We start from the raw sequence: 27,968 nt of genomic DNA, 5'->3' as shown, positions 1-27,968 counted from the left end.
TTGGATAGTGCAGTGGGAAAACTACATCCTTTAAACAAGAGCAGTAGGAAACTGATCTGCTTGTCTTGTTGAGCTCTTTATGAGCTGCTTTTTAATAACTTTTAAAAAATAAATAAATTGGGCTAATTCGTACTGTGAAAACTTATTGAGTTTCTGGCAGACCTGTGACTTATCATCTAATTGTAATTAGCCTGAATATTGCATACAAGCTGCTTCCCAGGAGAGCAGGACTTTTTTCCTAATTGTTTGAGAGTCAATCTCATAAAACTGCAATATATGCATACCTGTGTGCTTGAAGAGCTGTGAAGGTTTTTTTGGTCCTGTTTTAGATGAAATTTTAGCCAGTCTGGAAGAACTGTATATTGCCGTACTTTCACTTAATTTTTTGTCATCACAATGAGCTCCTTCACTGCAAATATTACTTGGAGGTGCTGTTCCATACATCACTCACTCTGCTGTGGCTTCCCAACTCAGGGAGGGATGATGTAGTCTACAGTAATTTCTATTCCCAAGTAATTTCCACATAAGTGTTTAAAAAACTTACTTTGCAGCAGTTTTTCCTGGGAAAGCTCGACTGCTGAATCTTGCAGCAGAATCATCTAATTTTTTTAAATCGTTTTAGTGAACATGAATTCAGATTCAGTGAGATGTAGAAAATGGGCAGGTGACTATTGGGAAAAAGAGTTCAGCATTTTCCAGCTTTTCGATTTTTGACCAAAACTTATTATGTGATGAGTTGAAAGAATTTCATCTGTATCTTATCTGTAAATAAAGAATTAGCTAACTGGGATGTCATTTATCTTACTCTACTTTTATGTTTTTAGGGATTTTTGTGTTGTTTTTTGTTTGTGGGTTGTTTGGTTGAAGAATATGATGTGTTTAACTCTTGGCAGTATCTGCCTACTCGTGTTTGATGATCAATATTTCAATTACTTGCTTACTGAAATGATACTGTCTCTCTCATTATATATATTTAAAAAAATTGGACCAACTATCAGCGACTTGAAAGACATAACCAATTATTTGCTCACTCTAGGTAGCATCTGTGGTATAATGGATGAAAAAGCAATAGCTATCAAAATGGATACCAATATCTGTCACAGTTGCTTGACCTATTTTGGAGTAGCTAGGGGTGTGGGGCACACTTTTTGGCCTGGACGATCTGATTCTTTTAAATATTTTCAGGTTGATACTTATGAATAGAAATATTATTCAAAATGAGAGGTACAGGTAAACCATTGGAAATAATGGGATACTTTACAGGAAGTGTGTAATTCCAGTTTATGGTCAGCCTACTTGTCAAGTTACTGCAAGTGATACAGTCTGAAACTATATCTGAAACCAAAACTGTTAACAAAAGCTATTTTCAAGCGAGTTCTTTATAATCTTACTGGGAAATAATATGAGTGAGACTTTGGGAAAAGAAATCATTTTAAAAAATTGTGGTTCTTTATCGTGGGAAAGAAGACCAGTCTTTCATAGCTTTGTCTTAGCAGGCTGCCTGGTGCAGAAAGAGGTCCTGCACAAGGAGTTGGGTCACAGGCACACGCTGAAAGCACACGCGTCCTCTGAGGTCATTTGGGGCAGACGCCTTTGCTTTATTATCCGGCCTGACTGCCTCATGTTTGCCATGGGTCAAGACTCATGGTCATTTACTGGGGTTGGCTAATCCACATCTGCATTCCTAGTGTGGAGTAGATGCTGTACTTCAGCACCATAGCCTTGTAGTAACTGCTTTGTGTAGATGATTGCAGCTTGGTTTTGGGGTATGAGTCTTTAGTCTTGCTCTACTATTACTGTACTTTTTACCTTTATACTTCTTTGACCTGGTGACTACCAATTGTGTAAAGCAATGGATCATTTGGTTCTTTCCTGTAACAGAGGCTAAACAATTGAAAGGCTATAGATGTTTTGGTTGGGAGTGCAAATATATTATTTTTCAAAACCTGTGTTCATAGCCATACCCAGAAACTGGCACTATTGATATCTTGCTTTGGGGCCCTTAGGTTTCAAAACACATAGTTAGTATTTTCATAGGTGGGTGTGAGATGAGTTGTGTTAAATGTAGGATGTGAAAATAACTTTATATTTGTTCCTCTCCTTTAATGAAGGGTGTCTGTGCGAATAGGATAAATGAGCAGAAACACAGTATATGACAGTGCAGCTGTGTGGGATGCAGGGTACTGTCTTCTGCTGTGTCTGTACTATGCTGCTTATGCTATGGTTGGCACAAAAATTGCTGATCTAATTTGGGATTAAGTGTGCAAATATTTCTTTACCTATTTAGCATTGCTTATGCAAATACTTTCAAAAGAAGCTTTGAGATGTAACTTTTCTGAGATGTATATGATGTAGGTACTTTGGGGTATTAAGATATACCAGATTATTGAACATTAGAGTTGTTCATCCTGCATTTTGTAGAGAAAGAAACTTTGTTTTACTTAACTTAGTTTGTAGTAACTGTGATATTGTAATGAGTCTTTCCCTTCTTTGCATTTGCAAATTTACTTCCTTCCATTCAAGGCTAGGCTTGCTTGTTTGCTTCTCTTCTTGCCTGTCTTCTTTCCCAGTTGGTTACTAGTTCAGTTCTGTGAAGGATGATGTTCTGCTAGGTTACAGAGCCTGTTTTCTTTTACACACTGCAACAGATATCAAAACATGATTTGGAAGTTCAGTGGCATTTCAGAAAACATCCCTCCTAACACAAAATACCATCTACAGTGGATATTTATTTGGGGTGTTCGTGGCTTTTTAAGAATTATTTCAGATAGTAGATTTTCAGGTGCCACTTTTTTTGTTTTTTGTCACTGTTGACCTGTTGGCAAATGTTGCATTTAAGAATAGAAGCTCTCACCTTCTAACATGCACTTGAACCTCTTATGCCAAAATGTATGACTTGACATCCGGTGCTGTGTACACCTTTGTGTTTGTGTGTTCCTGTCAGATAGCCTTGCACAAAACTGCTTGTGTTATTACTTAGGTGGGAAGACCTGAAGATCAAGGAGCTGCAGGGCTTCGTTTTAATGATCTAGTTCAGAGCACGTCTCTTACTGAGTAATATCCTGGCATTGTCTTAACAGCCCCAAATCATCATCCAATAATAGATAACCATGACTTAAAAATGAGGTCATAAATGCCTGTAGCCATCACAGTTTTACTTGTAGATAAAGGAATGGTTTATCTCTCGATCTCATTACATTTATGAATGTGGAAGTCATTTCCTGCTTGCTTCCTTTAATACTTAAACATGGAAATAGCAGCTTTTTCAGTTTTGACTGTTCTAGTTCTGAGTATGTGGTAGCCATGCTTACCTGTTGCTCTGGCTGTCTTTCATGAGTCAGTCCTTCAAGATGAATGATTGTTCATAGCAAGATATAAAACTGTCTGCGAAGGTTAAGCATTTGCCTTCAAATTAAATGGATGTTTCCAGTATGTCTTAGTAGCCCTTAGACAGGCAGGTGTAGGATTTACTGAAGTCTTGATTTTTATTGAGCTGTGGCCTTTAGCAGGGCTGTCAGTTTGAGTGAAAGTTACTGTTTTATTTTTGGGGTGATAATGGTAGTAAAATGTCATCAGTAGTATGTTGCATTAAGTTAAGCTTCCTATTAAATAATAGCAAGCTGTATTATAGCATACCTGGATATTACTATAGTTGTTCCTATTGTATTTGTCAGCATAGCATCATTATCTTTCTTCATCAGCATTTGGAAATAAATTACTGGATGATAATACTCTGGTTGTATTCTAAGTATGGCTCCCTGTGTTTATACAGGTGCGACAATAGCAATTCTGGAAGAAAGAGTAACTTTTTTTTAACAACTATTTGAAGAGCCACTAGATTTTATCTACTATCAAGTCCAGACTGAACAGAAATTGCATAGCTTTGTTTTAACTAGCCACCCTCAGGTTTTATTGTGTTCCTAACCATCTTCCTGGTTAACAACCCGCTTTGTTTTAACTAAATTCATCTGTCAGCTTCTTACACTGTTGCTAGAGGCTCCTTTTTTTACTTAACATTTCCTCTGCCCTTTTGAAGGTGTTGATTGTGTTGTATCAAGACTAAGCAGTATTTGAATCTTCTATTAATCACATTGAACCCATGTCTAAAAGGGTTTACTGGTCCATTAAGAGGCCAGAAATCTGAGATTACAGTTAATTCTAGTCATAATCTTCTAGTAAAACTTAATTAAATAGTACCATGCAGTAATTATTTTACTGTTTAGTGCTTTTAGGTGTTTGAAAGTGTAAGTCATTAAGGTACTTCTATTCCAGGGCTGCAAAAGCAGTTGAGAACCCAAAATCTTGACAGTGAGCAGGATGAAGTTTGTATTACAAAGTTCTGGTACTGCAGTGCTGTGGTGCTTTTCAATAAATGAATTATTTTACTGGAAAGCCCCTCATTTTTCATAGAAAATATTACTATATAAAATGAATGTACTGTGGGGTTTTTTTTGTTTGTTTGGGGGGTTTTTTTGTGTATTATCGATCTTCCTTCACAGAACTCATAATAATAACAACAAAAACTTCTGTATTGCAGATTTAATCCAGTGCACAAATGAGATGAATGTGAACATCCCACAACTGGCGGACAGTTTGTTTGAAAGAACGACCAACAGTAGCTGGGTAGTGGTCTTCAAATCTCTTATCACAACCCATCATCTAATGGTGTATGGAAATGAGGTAATACAAAAAATGGTGTGTTTGAGAACAGTTGCAGCCTTTTGTTCCTATAAATATCAGCTAAATCCTTCCACTAATTCTCTTCGTAAGAAAATCTTTATTTTTACCTCGTTGTCTAGCTCTGCATTAACACAGATCTCGTTTTCTGTCTGTCTACTTTGTTTCTACTTTAAAGTTTGTAATTCTAGAATCAAAAGTAAGTGTCCCGAATGCTGGAGGTACCTTTTTTCAGTGTTCTTATTCTACTGATGAAACAAACAAACAAAACCAACCGAAATTAACTCTCATGGGATTCTAAAAGCTGAAAATGGAAGCATTTTTAGGTTTATGCTGTAGCTAATCCTCTGATCTTTCCTTCTGGATAACTTGATTCTAAATTGCTTTCTGCCATCTCCCCCTAACCATTTACAGTGAAGACAAATGTGTGCCTGTGAGTTAGCTTTGAGTGTGAACATCTAAATAACACCAAATGCCATTGAACAATTTAACAAACAGTTACCCAGAAAGGAATAAGCTTGTTTCGTTTTACAGTTTGAATTCTATGGGGCCTTATTGTTCAAAACGCCAACATAGCAGCAGCTTGAATTTTCTACATTTAAAAAAAACAGAACTGTATTTCTAAGGCTTTCTTAGAAAGTGTTTGCAAACATTCCTTTTTACTTCAAACAGTCAGAATAAGGTAAGCTATATGAACTGTGGCAATAGCTTTAGAAAATCACCAAAACTTTTCAGGTTGCATTCAGAGTTTTTATAGGTTGTGTAACTGCTTCCTCTGGCTGATTTTGCTGGATTGCGGTGGGAGGTTAAGTTTTTAAAACATAGACTGGTTTCTCTTACATATTATTGCTGGTCTGGATGAAAATCTGTTCTGTGAAGCCAACTAAGCCACAAGAGGGCAAACTTCTGTTGTTGACTTGAAGCTTTAAACTTTATCACTGGGATAATTGACACTTTCCAAAACACACTATACATTTTGCACTTTGAGTCATGTGAATTTTAAACTGATATCGGTGCAGTTCATAGTAGTTAGAGGTATTTCATAGTACTGCTATCTGAAATACTTTGCATTTGAAGAATAGAACTGCCAAACAAATTTTACTTGGTGAGTGTGGTACAGACGTAGTGAGGGTAAGCTTGCTGCTCAAGATGAAACTTTTCACAGCTAGAAAAAGTACTCTGAACAACGAGCATGGAAATGGAATACTTAGAGCACCATTTAGGTTGGAAAGGACCTTTAAGATCATCTAGTCCAACTGTTAACCCAGAACTGCCAAGCCCACCACTAAACCATGTCCTGAAGTCCCACGTGTCTTTTAAATACCTCCAGGGATGGTGACTCCTCCACTTCCTAGGGCAGCCTGCTCCAGTGCTTGAAATTAGGAAAGTATCTAGAAGTTTATGGAGAAGCTGTAAATCCCTTTGGGAAAAACTGTAAGGCAATTGGTCCTCCAACTTTTGCTTAATTCATTTATAGCTAGGTACTGATTGCCTTTACCCTTCTCCAGTCTGTTTTCTATGTAAGTTATGTATGCTAGTGAAAATAATGAAGTAGTACATGTTACACTAATCAAAACTATCTTTGTCTTTTGTCAAAGTGAATGATTGGTTTTTTTTGTAGCAGCTCTATACAATCATTTATAAGACAAAATTATTTTTCCTACTAAATTAAGATGTGATGACAGTGTCTTTACAAGATAAAAATAGTGTCATTCACAAGTACTAAGTGTGATACTGTGTTAATGCTTTATCTGGATTCTTATGTTTATTTGATATTTGATTTATAAGCAAACTAACATTTATATCACGTTATTTTCATATTTAAGCTAAGTACCATTACAAGTATATGATGAGTAAAGATGGCTTTGCTAATTGATAAGATTAAATCAGCTGTTATAAAATTGAAGTCAGTGAAACAACTCTGAGCATGTAAAATGAGAATTGTATTTGGGGGGATTTTTTCAGAAGTTTACAGTTCCATAATCTGGCTTAAAATAAAGTCTTTCAGTCAAAGGCCTTCATGCAATATCTGTGTGACTTTGATTTGTTCACAGATTTATACGTATAAAAGAACTACTTTAATTTGATAGTTCAACTGAGTTTTTGTAAGTTTCCAGATTTGAAATCAGTCTTAAAGCATGAAGGCTTGATTTCATAAGTTGGATAAAAAATTTCTAGTACTGTTACCTCAGCCTCTTCTCATTTGGCAATGTAGTAAAAGCATTCAATTTTTTTTTTCTTTCATCTAGCGGTTTATCCAGTATCTGGCGTCCAGAAACACATTGTTTAATTTGAGCAATTTCCTAGACAAAAGTGGATTGCAAGGTAAGGCATCTTTTTTTTTCATTAAAAGTTAGTAATGTGCTGGGAGATAGTAAACTCATCTTGGTTACTCTAATGGATGACGTCGTTTAAGAGGTAACTTTTCTGTCAGTTTTACCCCAGACTGCATTTCTTAATTTAAAATGCTGTAGTGGTATGGCAGAATTTCCTCTGCTGGAGGAAATTCTTGTGTCTTTTAGAAAAGACTTAGTTCAATGTTTCTGACTTCCTTAGCGAAACAGATCCAACTTTTTTTATTTCTGAACAGATTGCCTCATTCGAAGAGGTATATTTTGATGAGTAATTTAAAATTTAAAAAATGCACCTTACATACGTCAGATACAACATATCAGTGAGAAAAGAACTTTGTCTAAAAAAAATAGAAATTAACATTTTGGGAAATTGATTAAAGACCATTCCATCCATCTTTGAGACTAATTTGATGGGCACATAAGCTTTTCTCTGGTTCAGATTTTTCAACTGACATACCCTCCCAAACTGTTATGCTGCAGTCCAGTGCAGTTCTGACCATACATGTAGCGGTCACTGTTTTTTCTCCTAAAGTGCTTCCTTGCTTTCTCCACTGTGTTTTATGTACTTCTAATCTTTGCCACAAGTGTACTGAAACAGACAAAGTGGTTGCCCAGGGACAGAAACCTTCTCAGTGATAACCAAGGCTGCACTAAATTGTGTCATTTTATTGAGTCTTAGCTTCTGTGGTCTCAGTGTAGGCTGTGAACAGATCTTTTTCTTAGTCGATATTCCTGGATTGACAGTTGTCAAAATATTTCCTATCATTGCTGTCTTAACACAGAAAAATTTCTGTCATATCTTAGTGTTTCCTTCAATGCCTCTTGTTCTGTTCAGTTGCAAATGAGAGAATGTGTTGTGGAGCTGATGTGAACATCACTGTGAATGCATCATTTAAATTTTTTGGTAGTAATTTCTATTGTAGTATGAGAACTTGCATAAAAATTACTTTGTTTTGCTTTTGGAAGCAATTTCCTTAGGAAGTGAAGTGTAAACTTCTACGTAGTGGTATTGTCTGTTTGATTTACATAGTGAATATGATGACGTACACGGTTCTTATCAGATTATATTTTTGCCTGATTTTGCCTGGTTAATGGAGCTGTCTTGTGTAGATATCTTTCACTTCAGAACAAGAACACTACTCTAAATTAATTGATTAGGTAATAAAGTCATAAACCTCTGAAACTTGTTTTTTAGGTTATGACATGTCAACGTTTATCAGGCGGTATAGCAGATATCTGAATGAAAAGGCAGTTTCTTATAGACAAGTGGCTTTTGACTTCACAAAAGTAAAAAGAGGGTAAGGATGATATTCTGTTTTGTTTATCCTGAGGTTTTGTCTTTTGTCCTGTAATTCAAGTGAAAAATACTGATGTTGGCTCAGGCTTAGTACAGGCAAAGAAGACTCCTTTTCTCAATTGATATCTCTCACAACACACAAAGGCTCAACTGCCCCGTCATGTATATTGCAAAAATATTTTACTTCAATTGTTGTAATTTTTCATTTTAAATATTGACAGTTTAATATAAAGAAATGAAGTGATTTGTATCAAAGTCTATATCAAAAAAAAGCAGAAGTTTGAGCAAGTCTTTCACAGTATGTCACGTGCTTTGCCTTGTATGTAATGTAGAGGACTGTGCAGTTTATTTGTGCTTCTAGCTCTGGAATGTTTAAATGACAGGTAAGGTGAAACACCTTGCAGTCTTTCCTAGTGTTTCTCTGGTTTTGTCCCAAAATATCTGTATGAAGTTTACCACCTTTATGAAGGTAGTGCAATTTGTACTTTCATTAGAACATTGCAGTAGATGCTATCCTGAGTTTGACTACAGGAATTGAAATTTTCCCTGGAAAGTGAACTCACTTGAAAGAAATAAGTTGTTTGAGAATAGATAGCTCTTTACATATAAAATAACACAGTGCAGAGCACTGATAGCTGGCTAAATTGCATGTTATAGGAACAATGGAATTAATCTTGAACTCTTCATTGGGAAGGCTGGAGAGGAGATACCAATCACGGTTGAAAGTCTTTCCATCTTTGTTACCCCTTTTTAAAGTTTAAAAACATAATATCAGTTTTACATTTTGGCATCCTATGTCATCCATGCACAGGTTAGTTTATATTGAAGCTAAAAGCTTAGTTTTTAACCCACAAAAATCCCAACTTAATACTGTTAAATGAATTAACTGTAGTAGTGGGCTGTCTAATAATATCTTGCATTAATGTTGCAAAGGAATTTGCAGTGGGCCTCAGAACACTCTCCAAATCCTTTATGCTTCCTTGCTAACATGTAAGAGTCCATTTTATTTTGAAGTGTGATGGTAGAGTTAAAGGGGGATACTTGGGCTCTTTGCTCTCTCTGCCTTTAGAGATGCTTGGAGCACCAACAACACAAAACAGCGTTTTCCACACTTAGGATCTGTGTGTGTCCAGGTGGCTGCAGCTGCTCTAGAGAGATGCGTAATTGTTTTATCAGGTGTTTTAGGCCTAATGAGTTGAATTGTTTAGCCTACAATGTGTGCCTGGAGGTCCTTCCAGCCAATAGGAATAGCTGTGCTGGTGGCAGCAGTCTGCCTTTTCCCCACTCAGTTTTTCTCAGGGCCTTTGCACCCATGTCCTGCCCCATTAAGTTTCTTGCAGTTGCTGTTTGCTGTTTGGATCAAGTATACAGCACAAACAGAGAGCTGGAAGAAGTGTGCTTCTCGCTGCTTTCCAGCCTGGAGAACAGCCATGGCCTTTTCTCTGCAGATGCACTGTGAGATTTGCACTTGCAGGAAACATTTGGTTTGCCATGTGCATGCTGATGAACTGCAAGGCTGTCTGATTTGTCTTACAGAAAACAGTTGTTTCATGTCACTGAGGTGGTTTAATCTCTTCCTCAGTTGTTGCTTTTCTTGGATATGTTTGGTATTCACTTGATGGGGTTTTTTTTCAAATACATGTCCAATCTTATTCAATCTGAACAATTAATAAACACTAAATATTCATAGTCAGCGGTTAAAAGAGAATTCTGTGTAGTCTCTAGAATCTTTCTGAAAAAGCTTGAAAAACATCCTACCGCATTTGTTTATTCTTTCCTACTGCTTTAAGTTGAAAAGAAAAACTCCAAACTGACACAAAGGAATAACCAGGTGATTGGAAAAAAAGTAGATAGAAATTTACTGCAGAAATAACCTTCAGAGCATTTTTTTACCTAATGAATTTTATCTCTCCTATATTTCTGACCACTGTCAGGTTCATTTCCTCTAATTAAAAATTCATCTTCTATTCATATTTTGACCAAATAAAAGTTGTTGGCTTTCTGCCACTTGTATTGGCTAGACAGCATTCCTAAACACCAAAAGGCCTGCTTTGAATGGCAAAGACTTAAATGTTTTCTCTGATGACCTGATGTATTTTCTGTGTTGTTTCTTACTAACAAGAATTCAAAATTAACATGAAGAATTTTCTTTTGTTTTTTTCACAAAAGGGCTGATGGAGTGATGAGGACAATGAGCACAGAAAAACTCCTAAAAACTGTACCAATTATACAAAATCAAATGGATGCACTTCTCGACTTTAATGTAAGTTTAGCAGCATGTACATTTCTAACATACACTCGACTTAGAAAACTGCCCAGGCTTGTAAAACAGATCAAGATTAAAGGTCTTGAACTTGGTTCCATGTTATCTGCACAGCTTAAAAAGCACAAATAGTTTTGTTCATTGAGATTCCCCCAAGAAATCAGGAAAAAGAAATACGATGCTCACTGGAGAGAATGCTTTGTGCTAAATTACTGTGTTTATTGTGTACCTTTTGTAAGAAATGCGTACTCATTTAAAAGCTGATCATTTCTGCCTTCTGTCTTCTAGTTATGTTAGTTAACATTAACACTGGTTAACAAAAATGTCTGCCAAAATGATTTAATTCTGTGCTGAGACAACTTGTGTTGGTGTGTTGTGGTGCTACTTTCCACTACTAGCCAGCAGGATGATTGGAACTGGAGTTCAGCTAAAAGTTTTCCATTAAGAGATCAGTTCAGTTACATTAACTTTTTTTCTGATCTTCCTAGGTTAATAGCAATGAACTTACAAATGGTGTAATTAATGCTGCCTTCATGCTCCTCTTCAAAGATGCCATTAGACTGTTTGCGGCATATAACGAAGGGATTATTAACCTCTTGGGTAAATATAACTAAATATTTATTTCTACAATGTTCAGCTTTGGGGAGGGAGCTCAGTGAATGTTTGAAAATAGCTGCTTTCTTGAGAAATTGAAATCGTTTTGTTGTAAGACATCAAGATTTTACTGTTAATTTGCAATGTTTATCTGTCCGGTTGCATTTTTCCTTGCTTTGTATACAGGGATTGGTAAAATCTGAAAGCAAAGTCCATTCAAGATTTTCTTTGCTTAATTTTTGTCTTTCACTGCTTTGACATGGGGTTTTTTGTGTGTATTTTTCTCAGATTTTTTTTTTTTGTCTCATTGAACTGCATGGCAAACCTGAATCACTATATTAATGGGGGGTTTTTTGCAGAACGAGATCAGGTTGTGTTTCGTTTTGAGTGGAATAAGTTATGGTCAGTTAGAAATTTGCTGTCACATCATCTGTGATTGCTTGGCTATTGAAACTTCCATGTTGCTAAGTTTTAATGATTGGTTCTCTTATGTTCCTAGAGCACATCTTATATTTTAAGGGGAATTACAAATTCAGAGTTCTGTCCCTTTCACTTGCACATACTGGAGATGAAGGAGAGCCTAAATTTAGAAAATAATTAAGTTGAAAGCAGTCTGTTGACTTGCTTGATTTGGTTGTAGTCTGTGATTGGATCAAGCTACCTGATTGCTGTCATTACCCAGTGCTTGCAAAATGAAAAGCAAAATCCAGAGTAAGTTAGTCAGCCTTCCAGTCTGAAACCCCTGTCAGCTTATTTTCTTCTAGAAGCAGTTACTTTCACTCATGTTTTGAGTGAAGCTTAATATAGAAACAGGTCTTGAAAGGGCTTTTCAAAAGTGGGGTGGGACCCTCTTGCTCTCAGCACTGGTGTTTTGTAATCAGTTGTACCTCACTGCACCAGACCATAACAAGAGGCATCAGTGTGTCAGAGAAGATCGAAATCTTGCCTGATATCTGGCTGCTGGAATAGAATAGATATTTGACTGCCAGATTGTAAAACTGCCTTTTTCTTTTTTTCCTCTTCTTCCCAAGAAGATGAATTTACTTTTCTTTGGGTGACCTATTCTTAAACTTGATTGTCCTCTTCAGGGTGGTTATGCTTTTGTGAGATCTAGTACCTGCAAGGTAAGGTGTAATTGCATGCATGGAATCATTAGCTTACATACGACAGAGCTTTTGTCATTTGGTGCAAGTTAAGCATAGTGACTTCTGCAGTTGTCATAATAACAGATCTGCAGGCCTTTGCAGAATCTTGATTTAATTATTTAATGCAAGTATTCTTACTGTTTCTAGAAAAATACTTTGATATGAAAAAGAACCAGTGCAAAGAAGGCCTTGATATATATAAGAAGTTCCTCACTAGAATGACACGGATCTCAGAGTTCCTTAAAGTTGCAGAGGTAAGCTTCAGTCAGTCAACTTTGCCCTTTATTTGAAACAGCTTATGAAGGGCTTATTTTGTTATAAAGCAGATGCTTCTTCCTTCCTGCCTAATTGCCCTTACATCAAGGGTCATCTTGTCAATCCCTGTGCTGGTGATTAGTTCATTTGAGGACTGTATTGAAAAACCTGACTGTGGAGTACTTATTGGTTTATCTGTTGCTTAAGGAGGGTGTATTAATGTGCCTTTTAAAATTTCCGTGGTTGATAATATTTGTGAACTTTCTTTGAAGAATAGCTTTGCTTTAAGCAAACGAAGTAACTTCATGGTGATCTGCTCTCTATGATTCTGGCTATATTCTAGTTTGAAACTCACAATTCTACCATAAGTTTTAGATGAAGTAACAGTGTTACAAATAAGAAACTGTAGATGAATTGTAGACAAGTAGATGAACATGTGATTTCTTTCTTAGATTTCTTGGTTGCAGGTGTGTTCACAAAGGAAGAAGCAAGTTACTTTGCAAAATGTTTAGTTTGTTGTGGTTTTTTCAAAAAAAATGTGTTTAGTCTGTTGCATTCTTATTGCTGAACATTGCTGAATTGATATTCTGGTATTATGGAATTCCTCAATTGAGATGTGCCCCTGTTCTTTATTTCATTTGTATTCATATCTCTCTTAACAAAAATATAAGCCTTAAAGCTTGACTTGCTGTGTGTCCTGACAGAGTATCTCTATCAGAAATAGTGTTCAGCTGATAACATTATCAACTGAAGTTGAGAGTATTAATTTTTCTGTTGTAACAGTGTATGTCCTGCTGCAAAACATCCTAAATTTGATCTGCACATTAGAAAAGAGTTTCTTTCCAAAACTTCAAAGGTGCTTTGATATAGCAAATATACCCTTTGTATCAGTAGGTCTGAGAATTTAACACATAAATTGTGAGATAGGCAAAATTCTCCATCCTTAAAGTTCTGAAACACAAGATTCTTACTTTCTTGTTTCTTAGGTTCTATCTGTTAAAATATCTTTGTAACATACCTGCTTCAAATATGTATACATTTAACAAGAATTTATTATAACCAACCATTACAGAGTTCAGACTGTGGAAATTTAAAATATATATTGAACAGGTTTGTGTTTTTTGCATTACTTCATCTAAATGTTGTTTACTTTCTGAGCATCTCAGCCTTCAACAAAAGCAAAGAGGTTCTAAAGGTCGTTTGTTTTATTACAGCAAGTTGGAATTGACAGAGGAGACATACCAGATCTCTCACAGGTAGATAAACTTATTATGTGTTTGCCAGTGCATGTCTGGTTTTGGGGTTGCATAATCAGAAAAATTTGGCATTATGGCATTCACTTAGGCTTTCTTGTATACATTGTCACCAAGTTATTTCTAAATTTGTGATTAAATCCAAGCTCTGTCAGAGCCTGGCTTTCATATTCAGTGATCCTGTTGTAAAATATTATATATCATTTCTGTCATTCTCTAATTGGATTTTAAGGCAACCTTATTTCTGTCATGCTTCAAGATGCAAATTATATCTATGAGTTCACATAATGAAAATTTTATATGATATTATGAAGCTGTGGTTTTTAGCAGCCTTGCTTTTAACTATATGCCTATTGAAATTAAAGTGAAGGCCTGCAGAGCTTGAACATAAAAATGACTTTCCATGTAATATCCTTCTCAGTGTCTCTTGAAATACTGTCTGCTTCTGATTGTTTGCTTGCTGTTTCCTAGTGGTTAATTTTAACATCTCTTGACATATTTCAGTCCTTACTGATGAATCATTATGATGGAGTGATGTAGTGAGGAGAGTACATCACCTGATACCTTAAGTAATTAAATAGGTACAGAGTGCCAAGATGGGGTATAACTGTTCTGAGCTGTTGTACCTGTTGCTGCACAGTTCCATTCTCTGGAAGTATTTTAATTACTGATTTCTTCAAATCTGTTCCCTAACGTCTGTCTTTGCAGGCACCGAGTAGCCTTCTTGATGCTTTGGAACAACATTTAGCTTCTCTAGAGGGGAAGAAAATCAAAGATTCCACAGCTGCAAGCAGGTGCTTATGTCCTTGTCCTTCTGAACAATTGTCAAATCGAATGTTAAATCAGTTATTTTCAATTTCATTATAAACTAAGGTTTGAGTAGGCTTTGTTAAAGACGAAAAATATGAGCAATTATGGAATGGCAATTTGTCGTAGTTTTTGCTGAATACTTAAAACAGCTTCTTCCAGATCAACAGAACTAGAATCTAAGGAGCTACAAGGACTTGCTCTAGCATCCCTACTTATACTTTTGACATTTAATCCTGAACTTCTGAAGAAAAACAAAATTTCTTTCATGTACTGCCTGCAAATATTCATTTTGTTAATAATTAGACTTCTGTAAGGTATGCAACATGAATAAATAAATGTCCTTAGACTTATATCTCAGCTTTAATCCCTTTTTTGTCAAAACCAAGGAAATGCTTCCAGAAGTCCTTAAATTAAGAGTGTATTTTAAAGTAATTGGGGGTTAAAGCCATAATGTATATGGTCAAAGACATTAAATGATTTTGAGTACTTTCTAAAACAGAGCATGCAATCTGGAGAAGTCCTCTACACAACAAACTTCATTGTTTAAATGAGAACTCAGTTGGTTAGAACATGGTGCTAATAATGCTGAGGTTGCAGGTTTGATCTGGGCCATTCATTCAAGAGTTGGACCTGATGATCCTTGCGGGTCCCTTCCAACTCAGAATATTCTGTGACATCAAAATTAAGTAGCATTTCTTTATTATATGTTCGACAAATAAGGCAGTAATATTTTATAAGTTCTTTATGGTAGTGACAATATTAGGGCACTATTTTGTTACCTTCTTTTTAGAATATTTGCTTTCTTTGGTAAGATTACTCTTCTAAAAGTTAAGGGTTTCTTTTAAATCTTTTTGCGTACTCTTAAAAATGATGATAAATTGCAAACTTCCTTTGGGATATACTAGTAGCATTGATAGTTTGTTAACTAAACAATTTGAATTGGAGCCCAGATTATTGGAGATTCCTGTATGTCTACAAATAATGCCATTTTAGGCAAACAGGAAAAGAGCAAATCAAACATGAGTTTTGTGATACAGTTTGGAGAGGAAACATTTAAGGGGGAAAATCTAAAAGCCAGTGTGCAAGAGCAGATAGTATGCTTTCTGGGCATTTTGCATTTTTAGTGGTGTATCTTATTTAAACTTACCACTTTGTCTTGTACAGTGTAAGATATAACCAGTGTTATAAAGAGTTCTGAAGGAGACTGGGTGGATACAAGCAAAGTGTTCTTTAGAAGCTCCAATCACATGTCATCTGTTAACAGCTAGCTTTTCTCCTGTCCAATTACTTTAGGGCTACCACCCTTTCCAATGCAGTCTCTTCCCTTGCAAGTACTGGCCTGTCCCTCACAAAAGTTGATGAAAGGGAAAAACAAGCTGCGTTAGAGGAGGAACAGGCTCGCTTAAAAGCTTTAAAGGTAGGCATACAGAATTTTTAATTGCAAATGCTTTTCCTGCATTCTTGTCGATAGCTTATTGGGATTCTTACAGGAGCAAAGGGAAAACCAGAGTGATTAATACTGAACGTGTACTTCTGGCAAAGTGCTGGAAGTAGAACCGTGAGTACCTAAATGATGCAACTTGTGGAGAGTTTGTTAAAATAGTTTCTGAAGGATTTGTGGAAGCACTGATTCTTGTAATTATAAGTGGTTGATACTAGTCTGTAGAATAAATAAGAACAATTCTTTAGTTCTGCTTTATTTACCTCCAGTGTCATATACACAAATATTGTTTCTGGATTTCTTATGCCAGCTCACTTTCCCAACAGGAGCAACGTCTAAAGGAACTTGCAAAGAAACCTCATACCTCTTTAACAACTGCAGCTTCTCCTGTGTCGACTGCAGCAGGAAGCATAATGACTACACCAGCCATTGATATTTTTTCTACCCCTAGCTCCTCAAACAGGTATGCTGAATGCTTCACTGTAAGATGCACTGCAAGCGAGGGTCTCCTCTAAATATCTGATGCAGTGTATATTGCAGAGGATTGGTTGGGTGTAGAGTACATTAGTGATGTTATAGGAAATGATGTTTTGGGTACAGCTGATGGGAAAATAATCTATTGCCATAAATAACATAGGAAGTGTGTTTTCGTCATCTGTTTGCAGAATAGTTTCTGGTATGAACCAATGCTGACAACACTTGTAGCTGTTCTTAGTCAGTAAGCCAGACAGTTGGAACTGTAAAACACACATTTGTCCATATGAAGAACATCCTTTGTCCTCAGAGAACCTGGCAAGTAAATTTGAGAAGTCAAATAAGAGTTCCATTTGAGAACTCATAAAGAAAGTACATTTCTAGATCTTGAAAAGTAGAGTGGCAACAAATATTCTTGGTAGATTTTCAGAGAAAGGGGAGCCTGAAACAGGGTTTGAAATAAGAGAGGTAGGTTTTGCAGTCTTGCATTGCATCTGGAACATCTCTGCCTGCAAGGACCTGCAGGAGTACTCACTGCATGCTAATCCTGATCTTTGACTAGCAGGTGCTGTTGATGTGAGCAAGTGTGTGATCTTCATTCTGTAAATTACCTATCAAATTAAGCAGCAGCAGAAGGTACACTGCTTTTATCAGTATAGAAGGAATTGGTTCTCATTTTTGCCATGAGTGTGATCCTGTCAGCACTTGGACAGCTTTCTTTTTCCATTAGAAAGCTGCTGTAGGAAATTACTTGACATGAAGTACGCAGAAAATAGCTGAATCACGTATAAGGAGCTATCAGTGTTAGTAACTGTAAGACTTTCTTGTAAGAAAGATTTTCTTTTAAATTGCTTTTTAGAGGCCAGAAAATTTGTAATGAACTTGAATATCTGATCTTGCTTCTTAAGAGGTCTGAAAAAGAGAAACATCTGATGAAGCTTCTTCAGACAGACAGAAGTGCTGTGTAGTAAAGACAAGAGCATTTTCTTCTGAAGAAACCAAATGGTAGTGTTTCTTCATGTTTAAATTCAGTTGCTGGCAATATGACTGCTATGAGCAAAGAACAGATTTTACAGCAGGAGCTGTCATGAAGGGGATATGCTGGGTCAGAAGTTCAGTTGCTTGCTATTAAATGCAATGTGTCTGCTTAATCCCTGTCATTACCTTCAACAAAGTTTACCTTGAAAATTATCTTGGTTCAGCTGCTAACATTACAGGGCAGTGCTAGACCATGCTGCTTTTTAGTAGGAGCTGTGGTGGCAAAATATGATTGCAATCACTGCTGGAATGGAACACTAAAAACTGTGAATTATTCAAGTGATGGTGTCAACAAGAAAATATACAGAGATCTAGGACATCACTACTAGCCCTTAAGCTCTTGTGCCAATCTCATTTTGAGAGATGCTTGGATGTCATAGTGATACAGCTTGTGTCCATAAGAGTAGCCATATGTGAAAATTTTGGTTCATTTTGTGTACTAAAATGTTCTGGGAGAACACAGTACTGCAAGATTTATTTAAAGTATGAAATGAACTCTCTGCAAGTGGATGAATTTTACTGTTACTGTTAGATTTTTTAAATTCATGCAGCAGTTGTATATAAACCTTCACTCTACATTTCCATGTGATGTTCTGAGGTTTCAGTTTGGTTTTGAATGATCTAAAATGTGCATTTAAATGGGTTTTCAATCACATGCCTGAGGTTTGATCAAGTGTTTCAAGGCTTGCTTTATTTTGCTTTCCCCGAAGTTCTTTAATAGTTCACAAATGCAAGGCAGTTTCTTAGCAATGGTTGATAGTGGAGAGATGTGAGTTGTGGATTTAGATGTAACATTTTGGTGGCACAGCCCATTATAGTTCATTTTGTCAGTCTGTTTTTGTCATATTGTAGGGCTTTTATGAGGTGACTTTAAAAGTTGCTGAAGACTGCTGAACATAACTTGCTCTAGCCCTGGAGTTGGACTGTGTGAAAGATGAGAAGACTGCCAGTCTTTCTGTCTTAGACAGCTTTGACAAAAATCACTTGGCATAACATACAACTCATCTTGCTAAATTAACATTTTTTTACAGAACTGAAAATATGGAGTTCACCAGCCCTTATAATTTTGGCTTAGTTCTGCCCATTCTGTAATAACCATTTTGTAACAAAGCTTTCATTACTGTTGACAGTCACTACCATTTGCCTATATTGAAAACTGTGATGTAGTTCAAACAGTTGTATTAATTTATCTTTGTAGCACTTCAAAGCTGCCAAATGATCTGCTTGATTTGCAGCCAACTTTTCATCCGTCTGTACATCCCATATCTGCTGCTCCACAAGTAGGAAGTACCTGGGGAGGTAAGAATTCTGAGCTGGATTAAGGTTCTAAGTGCTATGGCTGTGTTCCTGTAAATGTTTCCCCTAGTGTGGGGGCTATTTCTTTCTTAAAGAGAGGCATCTTACAAACACAAGCTTTAATTGGGTGAAGGAAGCAGAAAAATAAAATCTGAGTATGGATTAAAATAATGCAGCAGCATGTGGTGATTCTAAATAATTTTGATATGAGAGTTCTTATTAGCAAAGTTACTTTTATTGTTGACCAGCTCTGTCAGCCTCATAACTGCAGTCTTCAAGAGTCACATGGCAAGCTGGAGAAACTTGGCTGTGAGAAGCCGGTTTTGTGAAAGTGTCTGCCAGGTAGCCTGTGCTGCATCAGAATTTTTTAAATAAATATTCTAAATTTTGTCTAATGTTTAATCAAATTTGCTGGTGATGATAAAGCAGAACTTGGATGAGGCCTGATAGGAGACAGTTGTGATAACTGTACATAGAAAGAAAAGCCAGAGTTAGTTACTGAAATAATAATAAGACTTCTCTTTACAAATTCTCTGCTATATTTCATTTAACTGTAATGGCAAATTAGCAAAAAGCTGTGATTGGATCTCTTAAATGCAGAGAAAAATTATATTCTTCCCTCTGAAGTTTACTTCAGAACATCCAAATTATCATTCTGCTGAGTTGCTAGGATGGATTGAATGTGATGCGAGATGATCCCATTGATACAGGCAAGCCATCAAACCAGTGAGCCAAACAAGAGCATTCTAGAAAGTCATGAAAGTTACTTCAAGATAAGTTTGAGTGCTAGAGGATTTAGATATTCACTCAAAGTTCTTGGCTACTTTGCAGTGTTCCAGAGTAATTCAGATACAGTAACATATTGCCTGCTTGCATTGTTGGTTATACTGGTGGACAATTAAAAATCTGTAACAGATGGTTGTGTTTTTGTTGTGGGTTTTTGTTTTGGTTTTTTTTTTTTTACTTTTTTACATAAATGACACTTAAAGAAATAGTAAACTCCTGAACTATGTGACTATTTTCAGATTTTTTTTTTATTAGATGCTTGCTAAAATGCTTTCTTTAATGATGCAAAACATTAGGAGTTGCTGCTTCAGGAAGTTTTGTAGGCACCAGAACAACCTTGTTCTAAATTTTTACTTCCCTGTTTCTTTTTATGAGCTGTGGCTCTTAACATCTTTCCAGTTATCTAATATATCTTCATAATAAGTGGTGTATGTATTCTGCTTTCCTATTTACTTTCTGCTGTGTACTTTGCGTTTTTTGTGTACCCTCTCACATTTGTTTGTATGGAAATAACACAATTTTGAGTGACAGAGGCAATGCTAATGTATGTGGTAGCTTCTAAAATAAATAAAAGTAGCTTACTTGTCCTTTAGTTTTGCTGAGCAGAGCATCTTCTGAGAAAGATGCAGTGAAGAGTGTATGGAGTTAGGCATAAAAATTTCAGCTCTTAATAGGCTTACGGTTTAGAAATGGAGAAAAATGTTTTGGCCTATCTTGATTGCTTTCTGCAAAATATCTTCTGTTTCAGCTGGTCCTATTTGTTTCACGGGTGACAGGTAAAAGGGGAAATTATCTTCCTCTTGAAGGTCACATCACATTTCTTTATTAACCTGAAAATTTAGCCTGAAAGTCTGTGTTTGCTCTATGTTTTGTTACTCGTGGTATGAGTCTTCACTAATAGTCATTGATATATTTGCTTACTATTGACACGTTTCTAAATATTTTTAAGACTTAATTAACTGTGAAGGTTTTGGATTGTCTGCTAAAATTTTAGGCTAAAATTCTGGGATCACCATTTTTTGTGTTACCTTTCATCAAAAAAAACCCAACTCTTCAGCTTTACAGACATGAACACTCACTTCACACAGGTGAGGTAGATAAGAAGTGCTTTCCACATTTTACAGATGGGGAAATCTGAGCAATTAACTGACTTGTCTGAAGTCATACGGCAAGTCAGTGGCAGAGCCAAGAATGGAACCTGAACTATTTCCAGTCCTGTGCTCTAACCACTGCACAGCAACCCTCCCTTAGGTAATTTTCTGACATGATGATGTTTGTATTTGGTGTATATGGTGACTTTGAGAAGAGTAGCAAATCAACTACAATCAGCTAAAATCAGTTACTGTAAAAAATTTTGTGCAGCAGCTCTTAGGTATGTAATAAACCAGTAAATTGTTACAGAAGCATTATATTTGGGTTGCTGCCTTTATAGTCTTGTGCTTCTCAAAATGTTAAAACTAACAAGGTTAAACTCCTGGGGGAATGGGTTCTGTGGTTGTATGTTCTCAATTTACCTTTTTCAAACTGTAAGAGATTCTGCTGAAAAACCTTTGTCGCTATCCTTTCAGGTAAAATCTAGTGGGATAACTTAAGGGTAGAAGTTTGCAAAATTCAGGTTACCCTTTTAAATGCACCTGAATCAGTAATGCCTAATGATAGCATGTAGGTGCAGAGTGATTCCATCAACTCAAACAGATGCCGTGTGTATTCAGGGATGAAATTGGGCTTTAGAAACATTGGGGTGTTGCTGTCAAGACTGACAGCAAATTTTAAAACCTGAATATGCAAGAATATAAATTACCCAAACCCAATTAATTTTCGGTTACTTTTGTCACTAGCATTGGCAAGTTCTGAGACTCAGACAAGACTGAACACGCTGGCTAGAATTAGAATGAGGCAGACAAGCAAAGAGTGAGAGCTGATTACATTCCTGAGGAAATCTTGATTATCTAAAGATGCATTATATTGTCTTACTAGTCAAAACACAGGAGACTCCATATACAACCTTGGGATTTGGGAACAGAAAGTAGTATGCAGGAGTTTTCCTGATGAGTGCATGTGTAAAATAATTTCAGTAGGCAGTAGATTTTGACAAATATGATTTAAAACCTTTTTGTCTTTCTTAGCTTCCTCCATATTGTTTTATCTGGGCTGTTTAATGGGATTGCTTGGAGACTGTTCCAGCTGTGTGTGGTATATTTGCCAGCTATGAATTTGTACCGAAACTTGAAGCAAAACAAATGTATCAGTGTGGAAGTGAATGTTTTGACTGTTTGAATTTTTTTCCAATTACAAGGAGAACCAATAGAATCAGAAGAATGTGAAGCAGCAACAGAAAAAGCAAGGAGGAGCTGACCAAAGGGTTATTGTCAGATCTGTTTATTCTACAGCTTTTAGAGTAGCATTCAAAGCAGACAACAGTTTTAAGGAGTACCTGAAAGCCGGGGCTTAGTTTCAGGTGACTGGCTGATTGGCATGTCCATTATATAAAACATACATAAGACAACACAAGGTTTAGTATTATTGTTATATATTACAAATTCTAAATTAGCTTGTTCTTCTTATCCTTTATTTAGTGTTGGACACTGTCATTTTACTGACTGAATGATTTAGGAAAAGGTCTTCTAAAGTACTTCACCCGTTCTTGCAACGTAGCCAAGCAATCTGGGAGAGAAGTTGGGTCTTACCTAATAAGAGGCCTTAAGCTTGCAGAAAATCAAAGCGTGCACTGAGCCTGCAAAGAACAATGCAGTTATAGTTTTTAAATTTTGTTTCCTTTAGAATTTGCGTACTACTGAACATGTTATCAAGGTCTGTGGGATTTATAGCTAAGAATCAGGTCAGATTCAGGGAGAGAAAATAACTTACACTTTGAAACTGCAGCACGCAGCATGGCAGTATTTACAAGAGTTGTGGATAAATTGATAATCTAACCAGGTTTTAAAAAAGAAAGAAGAAATGGCCAGGAACTGAAGTACTTAAGAAATCTCTCCTCTAATTATTATTCAGATATTTCTCTGTAGTGACTTTGCATAGAAGAGTAAGTTGCAGATCTAGGCACTGTGATAAAACAAATAGGGCTTCGATGTGACCCTTGCTGATCTCACCTAGCATGTTCTTGAGTTTTCCATCAAGGATTCATGGACTTTGAAACCAGGCAGCTAAACCACAGCTCCTTCTGTCAGCAATTATTGTAGCTGCCTTTCCTATCCTGTTCATCTGTTGGATCCTGAAGTAAAGGAGTATTTTAGCTTGGCAATTGTCAGGAAGCCTCGAAACTCTCCTGTATGCCTTGGGTAGTTGTTCATATAGATCCATGTTTCCTTCATTGCAGTGAGGTCTGACAGTTTTTTAGTAAGGAACATTTTCCTCGTCATGGCTGGCTGGCTGTTGTCCCTCAAAGTAGAACAGGATTTTTCTTGCTTGCAGGTAATGGCATATCCGCAACAAGTTTGTAGCTCCAGATGCCCCAGGTACTGAAGGAATTGCTTATGTCCTGTGTGCTACCTTGGTATATAGCTCATGAAAACTTCATGATGCTCAGTAACAGAAAAATCCATAACCACAATTTGAAGAAGGAAAAGTACAGCTCAGTTGTTTTTGTTGGGATTTTTAAAGCTGTCCTGAGGATGGTGTTGCATCGAATCCTCGCTTAGCACCTGGGGTTCTGTTGTGCTGACAGGCAGTCTCTGCTCCAGAGACTTTGTTGTTGCAAGTGTCATACTTATTTTCAGTATAAAACACACTCAGGAAGAAGCAGTTTATAAGACCAAGGTGTTATTAATTAAAAAAAAAGGAAATCTGTGGCTAATATCTGTAGTATTTTTCTTGAGTAGAGAATAGGTAATTCTGGATAATTTGAAAATACTACAATTAGCTAGATCATCCTGAGTTTAGAGGTGTCAGGAGAAAACTATACCTCCTGGGCTCTTCTTAACTCTGCTCTTTTGTACGTAGGAAGCAGCACGTAACTAAATCCATCTCCCTTTTCTTCTTTCTCTTGCTCTCTGGAATTGAACAGATCCTTTTTCTGCTACTGTTGATAGTGTTGATGATGCCATTCCAAACCTAAATCCTTTCCTTACAAAAACTAACGATGCTGCTCATCTGTCTGTGTCTTCTGATGTATCTACTTTCACCAGTAGGACACCCACACATGAAATGTTTGTTGGTAAAGTACAATTTTAAACTAATTTCCTAAAAAATTTAACATTATTTTAGTATGTTTTTGGGGCCTTTCAGAAGCTAAAAGCTGGTCGCTGGTCATTTGGGGCTGGTTTTGTGTTATGTTAGAATTTGATTTAGTAGCTGTGCTATGAAAATGGTGTTATGATCCTTGCTTGGCTTCCTAGATGGGATTCTACCCCAATATAAAGAAACTCAGTTATAGTTAAAGCAGTTGCTTGAGTGCAGTTTTACACAGTCTCTTTTACTTGGGGAATTTTAATTTAAAATACTACATATGTCTGCAAATGGAAAGAAAATGCTGCTTTCTTCCTCAAGTTGAAATGTCCTTTTTTTAAAAAAGGATTTTTTTCGTAGTGGATGTTTTTCCTGAGTCATTAACAAAGCTTATAGAGCCCTGCACATTTTGGTGCATGATCTACTCAGACTGTTTACCTACGAGGCAATAAACTAATAACTCACCTATTAAAAACTGTTGACATCTTAATTTGGAGGTGGCTCAGCATGGCTGTCTCATTAGAAATCCTTCTAACGTTTCTGTTGGTGCAGCTGTATAGTAATTTGATTACTTTTCAATATGAAAAGTTCAGTTAGCTTTCATAGACTAACAGTCAATTAATTACATGTCAGTTCTGATAAGGAAAGCTAGGTTTAAAGACAGTTGTACACCACAGGTTGTCTTTATGCTGGTTGAACCCCACTAGAATTGATAAAAAGAAAAATCCAGAATCTTACAACAGAGAGGGCTTTTTTATGCCTTTTATACTTGTTAACAGAGATAAAAACAAGGAATGTCTTTAGAGATATCCATACCACCTCTACCTTGTCGCATCTGCTGACTAGTTTCCCAGTTTGTCTGCCTTTAGTGGAAAGAGAAAGCAAGTAAGATGAAGCTGAGCAACTCTTGCTGTGAACTTGTCTCCAGAGTTCCCAGGGAGGATTAGTTGACTGAAACAGCAGTGTACAAATACTTTAAGTTAGTACTACTGTGTAACAATCTGCCCTGTGCTTCTAGTTTTCCATGCTTCCAGTAAAATTAGTATGGTTCACGTGAATGTAGAGTGATTATTTGAAATACAGCTGTTTTTTTTTTTTTAGTAGGATGGTTATTTAGTCAGATGAGTTTCCTCTGTATAATTTGTTCTGCAGTCATACGAAGAGTTGCAGTGCAGGGCTGTGAACAAGGAGCCTGGTGGGTTTTTGTGGCGTTTGCTGGTCTGAGTAGTACATGACAGCCCTGAAGTCATTGGAAATGGATGGCATTGATACATTGCATCCCCTTCCAGTGTCTCATGCTCTAAGGATATATCTAGAATCAAATTGTGGCCTCCTGGCAAATTGATATGTGAAATGTAAATGCAGTTTTAGCTGTAGCACAGTCAAGGTGCTACGATAATGTGAATGTGGATTTAAAATAACTCTTTCTGGTTCTTTAGATCATTACAATCCGTTTACTCAACTAAATCCTTTTGTGGCAACCAAATATGAATCCACTATTGGGCTGTATCCTTATACTTCAGGTATAAGAAAAATGCCTTGAAGCTTTTACGCTCATTTCTTTCAAGGGTGTAAAACATGGCATTTGATTGGGAAAAAAAAAGTTTTCATCTTAATATAGCTGTTGCTTTGAAACTGTGCTTTCCCCTTTTGTGTTATAGAGTGTGTAAACTTGTTTCTTACTGTATGTCTGTGTATTGATTTCATTCCATTGGTTCTGTGTTATTAGACTGTTATGTGGATTTACAGACTGACCTGAAATTAAAGTTCTGAATAGCAGATAAACCGTATATCTTGGTTCTCTTTCTGTAACTCTCCCTCTTCTCCTTTCATGGCTTTCTCTCTTGTGTGATACGCCTTATCAGATTCTTTTTGTGGTCCTCAAGCTTACCCTAGCGCTTCTCATTTCCGCAATGAGCCTTCTTCTGTAGCTGGTCTATTTGGAGGTAGGTAATGGGATCCAGCCTTACCACAGACACAGAAGTTTGAATGTGTTGTGTGCCTAGAACTAGTAGGTTATTGGCTACAGAAGTGTGTTGTTGTAGTGGCTCCAGCTGTTATTCCTGTGCTTGTGCCAGGTGTGTGGTCACAAATGGTATGTATTTTTTTTTAGTTTGTGCTAAACTAAGGCTTATCTAGTCTAAACATGAAATGAGTATCTCCCCATTTCAGGTTCTCTTGTAGTTTACCTGTTGCTACATACCACACAAAAGACATGCATGTTTATAAGTATCTTGTCATCTTACTCTACCTCATTGTTTTTAAGGTAAAGGGATTGGGATGTTCGTGCTGCTTATGGCAGTTTTGTTGGTATATTACTCTTAAACAGTGCACTAAACTAGAAATAAGCTTTACAACAGAACAGGAAAAAGAGGTATCTGCTGCATTAAATTAATAAATAAAATCTAAAAATTATTTGTGTAATGTCTGTGTAGTACCCCCATAATGATGCTGGTTCGGGAACACTGTCCTGACAGTTACTAGACAGGCTGTGGGCTATGACAGGTGATAATCTGTCTAAACCAGGTGAATAGGATGCGTTAACACTGCTGAAATGCAAGGCTTAGGAATACCTTCAGTGAATGATTTGTAGAAGGGTCAGTTCTTAAAAGCCCCATAAAGTCACATTTTAGTTTAGTGTCTTTGAATAGAAATCAGCTCGAGTCATTTAACCAAAGGTTAAATACTACAAATGAATCTGTTCCATATCCAAAAAGCAGGATGATTAGTTTCTGTCAAGTCTTGCCTGTTTATTCTCTTGAAGGAACTAAATTAAAAATACTGACCTTTACACCTTTCAAAACATCCATGTTAAAGAGAATGCCCTTGGGCTGGTGGCTGATAGCAGAAGTAGGATTTGATCTTTTCCAGAGACTGATTCAGAGGAGTTCTGTGTATTGTTTTGTCTTGGAGCTGGTCTCATCTTGTTAGCTTCATAAAAAAACTCAGCGTGGTTCAGTTAAGGCTGTTTGCTAAAGCAAAATATGAGCTATTTTAAGTCAAGTTTTCTATTAGTACAGGCACGGTTTTAAGAGTTGCAGGACATCCCATCAAAAGAATTCCTGTCTGCAGTTCAGAGTCTCTGAAATGGCTTGTCACAACTTGATGGTGTACGTGTCATAAAGATACTCATTTTGGTTAGTTGATTGTTTACTCATGATCTTTTCCCACATTACTGCTTCCTATGTTTTGTTGTGTGCTGTTTTACTCTGATTTGTTTTTAATGAAAACTATGTTGTCAAAATTCTTAGTGATGGATGCTTTTCAGTTAGGAGTGTTATGTTCCTTTAAGGTAAATAGAAAGGAACGTGTAATCCGTATTTAATTTTTTTTCTGTGAAGTTACTGCTCAAGCATAGCATTCTGTAGTTACTAATTTTTTAGGTGAAATGTGACTTATTTTGGGAAAACAGTTAAGATTGAAATGAAGTGCTGTCACAGCAGGCTAAATGAAAGTATTCTCTGTCAGTTATTTCTATCCACTGCAGTGTTCAACTGCTGAAGTGTCTGTGATTCTTTTATTTCTCTGTGTGATCCTGTTTTTGTTAGAAACCAGAAGAGCTAGTTTTCAAGACGGCATTGCATTTTTTTTTTATGCTTTTCATATAAAGTAATAATTACTTCTGTCATTACCTGAATATCAAGGTGATGTACATGCATGTGCTTGTGTGTGATCATATTTAACACTGAAAAATTTTAGAAACAAATCAATATTCCTCTCTGTATTACTAAACTATCAACTTAATGCTGCTGAACATCATACGCTATGCTTCGTACTGCAATAAATTTTCAGTGCTGAAAAAAATTGTGTTTTTGTAGAACAACACTACTTTACAGATATATATGAGACAAATGGAGTAAGTTTAGACAGAAATAGGAGTTGAAACTTTGCTGTAACTCCCCTTATCTTGCAAAAATTTCTAGAAACTTGCCTGAAAAACGTGGTCAACTGCAGAACGTGTATTCAAAAATATCTGAGTAAGCCCTATGAAAATGACTAGTATTATAAGAGTGTCTAATCGAAGGCATTGCTAGTCAGGTACCTTGGGATAGTTTGAGTCTTACTCCAGTTGTATCTAAGAGAAGTGCTGCGCTAATGTAAGA

The 27,968-nt window shown here is 36.4% G+C and overlaps 1 protein-coding gene across 8 annotated transcripts in view; it reads left to right on the top strand.

Annotated features, from left to right (window-relative positions):
• Window positions 1–27,968, top strand: part of PICALM (phosphatidylinositol binding clathrin assembly protein) — a 67,113-nt gene that overhangs the window by 22,088 nt on the left and 17,057 nt on the right. For 4 of the 8 annotated variants that reach the window (XM_027719841.2, XM_027719844.2, XM_027719842.2 and 1 more), the window contains exons 2-14: window positions 4,538–4,680; window positions 6,927–7,002; window positions 8,227–8,329; window positions 10,498–10,591; window positions 11,080–11,191; window positions 12,478–12,584; window positions 13,800–13,841; window positions 14,547–14,632; window positions 15,942–16,065; window positions 16,416–16,552; window positions 18,800–18,900; window positions 23,705–23,854; window positions 25,731–25,811. In XM_027719841.2, coding sequence (XP_027575642.1) covers window positions 4,538–4,680; window positions 6,927–7,002; window positions 8,227–8,329; window positions 10,498–10,591; window positions 11,080–11,191; window positions 12,478–12,584; window positions 13,800–13,841; window positions 14,547–14,632; window positions 15,942–16,065; window positions 16,416–16,552; window positions 18,800–18,900; window positions 23,705–23,854; window positions 25,731–25,811 — 1,356 coding nt within the window. The remainder of the gene's footprint in view (window positions 1–4,537; window positions 4,681–6,926; window positions 7,003–8,226; window positions 8,330–10,497; window positions 10,592–11,079; window positions 11,192–12,477; window positions 12,585–13,799; window positions 13,842–14,546; window positions 14,633–15,941; window positions 16,066–16,415; window positions 16,553–18,799; window positions 18,901–23,704; window positions 23,855–25,730; window positions 25,812–27,968) is intronic. The other 4 variants (XM_027719848.2, XM_027719847.2, XM_027719849.2 and 1 more) reach the window with 2 other exon arrangements.

The sequence above is a fragment of the Pipra filicauda genome, unplaced genomic scaffold, assembly GCF_003945595.2.
Source record: "Pipra filicauda isolate LSUMZ 115617 unplaced genomic scaffold, ASM394559v2 scaffold141_size4267151_pilon, whole genome shotgun sequence".
NCBI lineage: Eukaryota > Metazoa > Chordata > Aves > Passeriformes > Pipridae > Pipra > Pipra filicauda.
The sequence above is the reverse complement of the archived record's forward strand: the minus strand, read 5'-3'. Positions and strand labels throughout refer to the sequence as shown.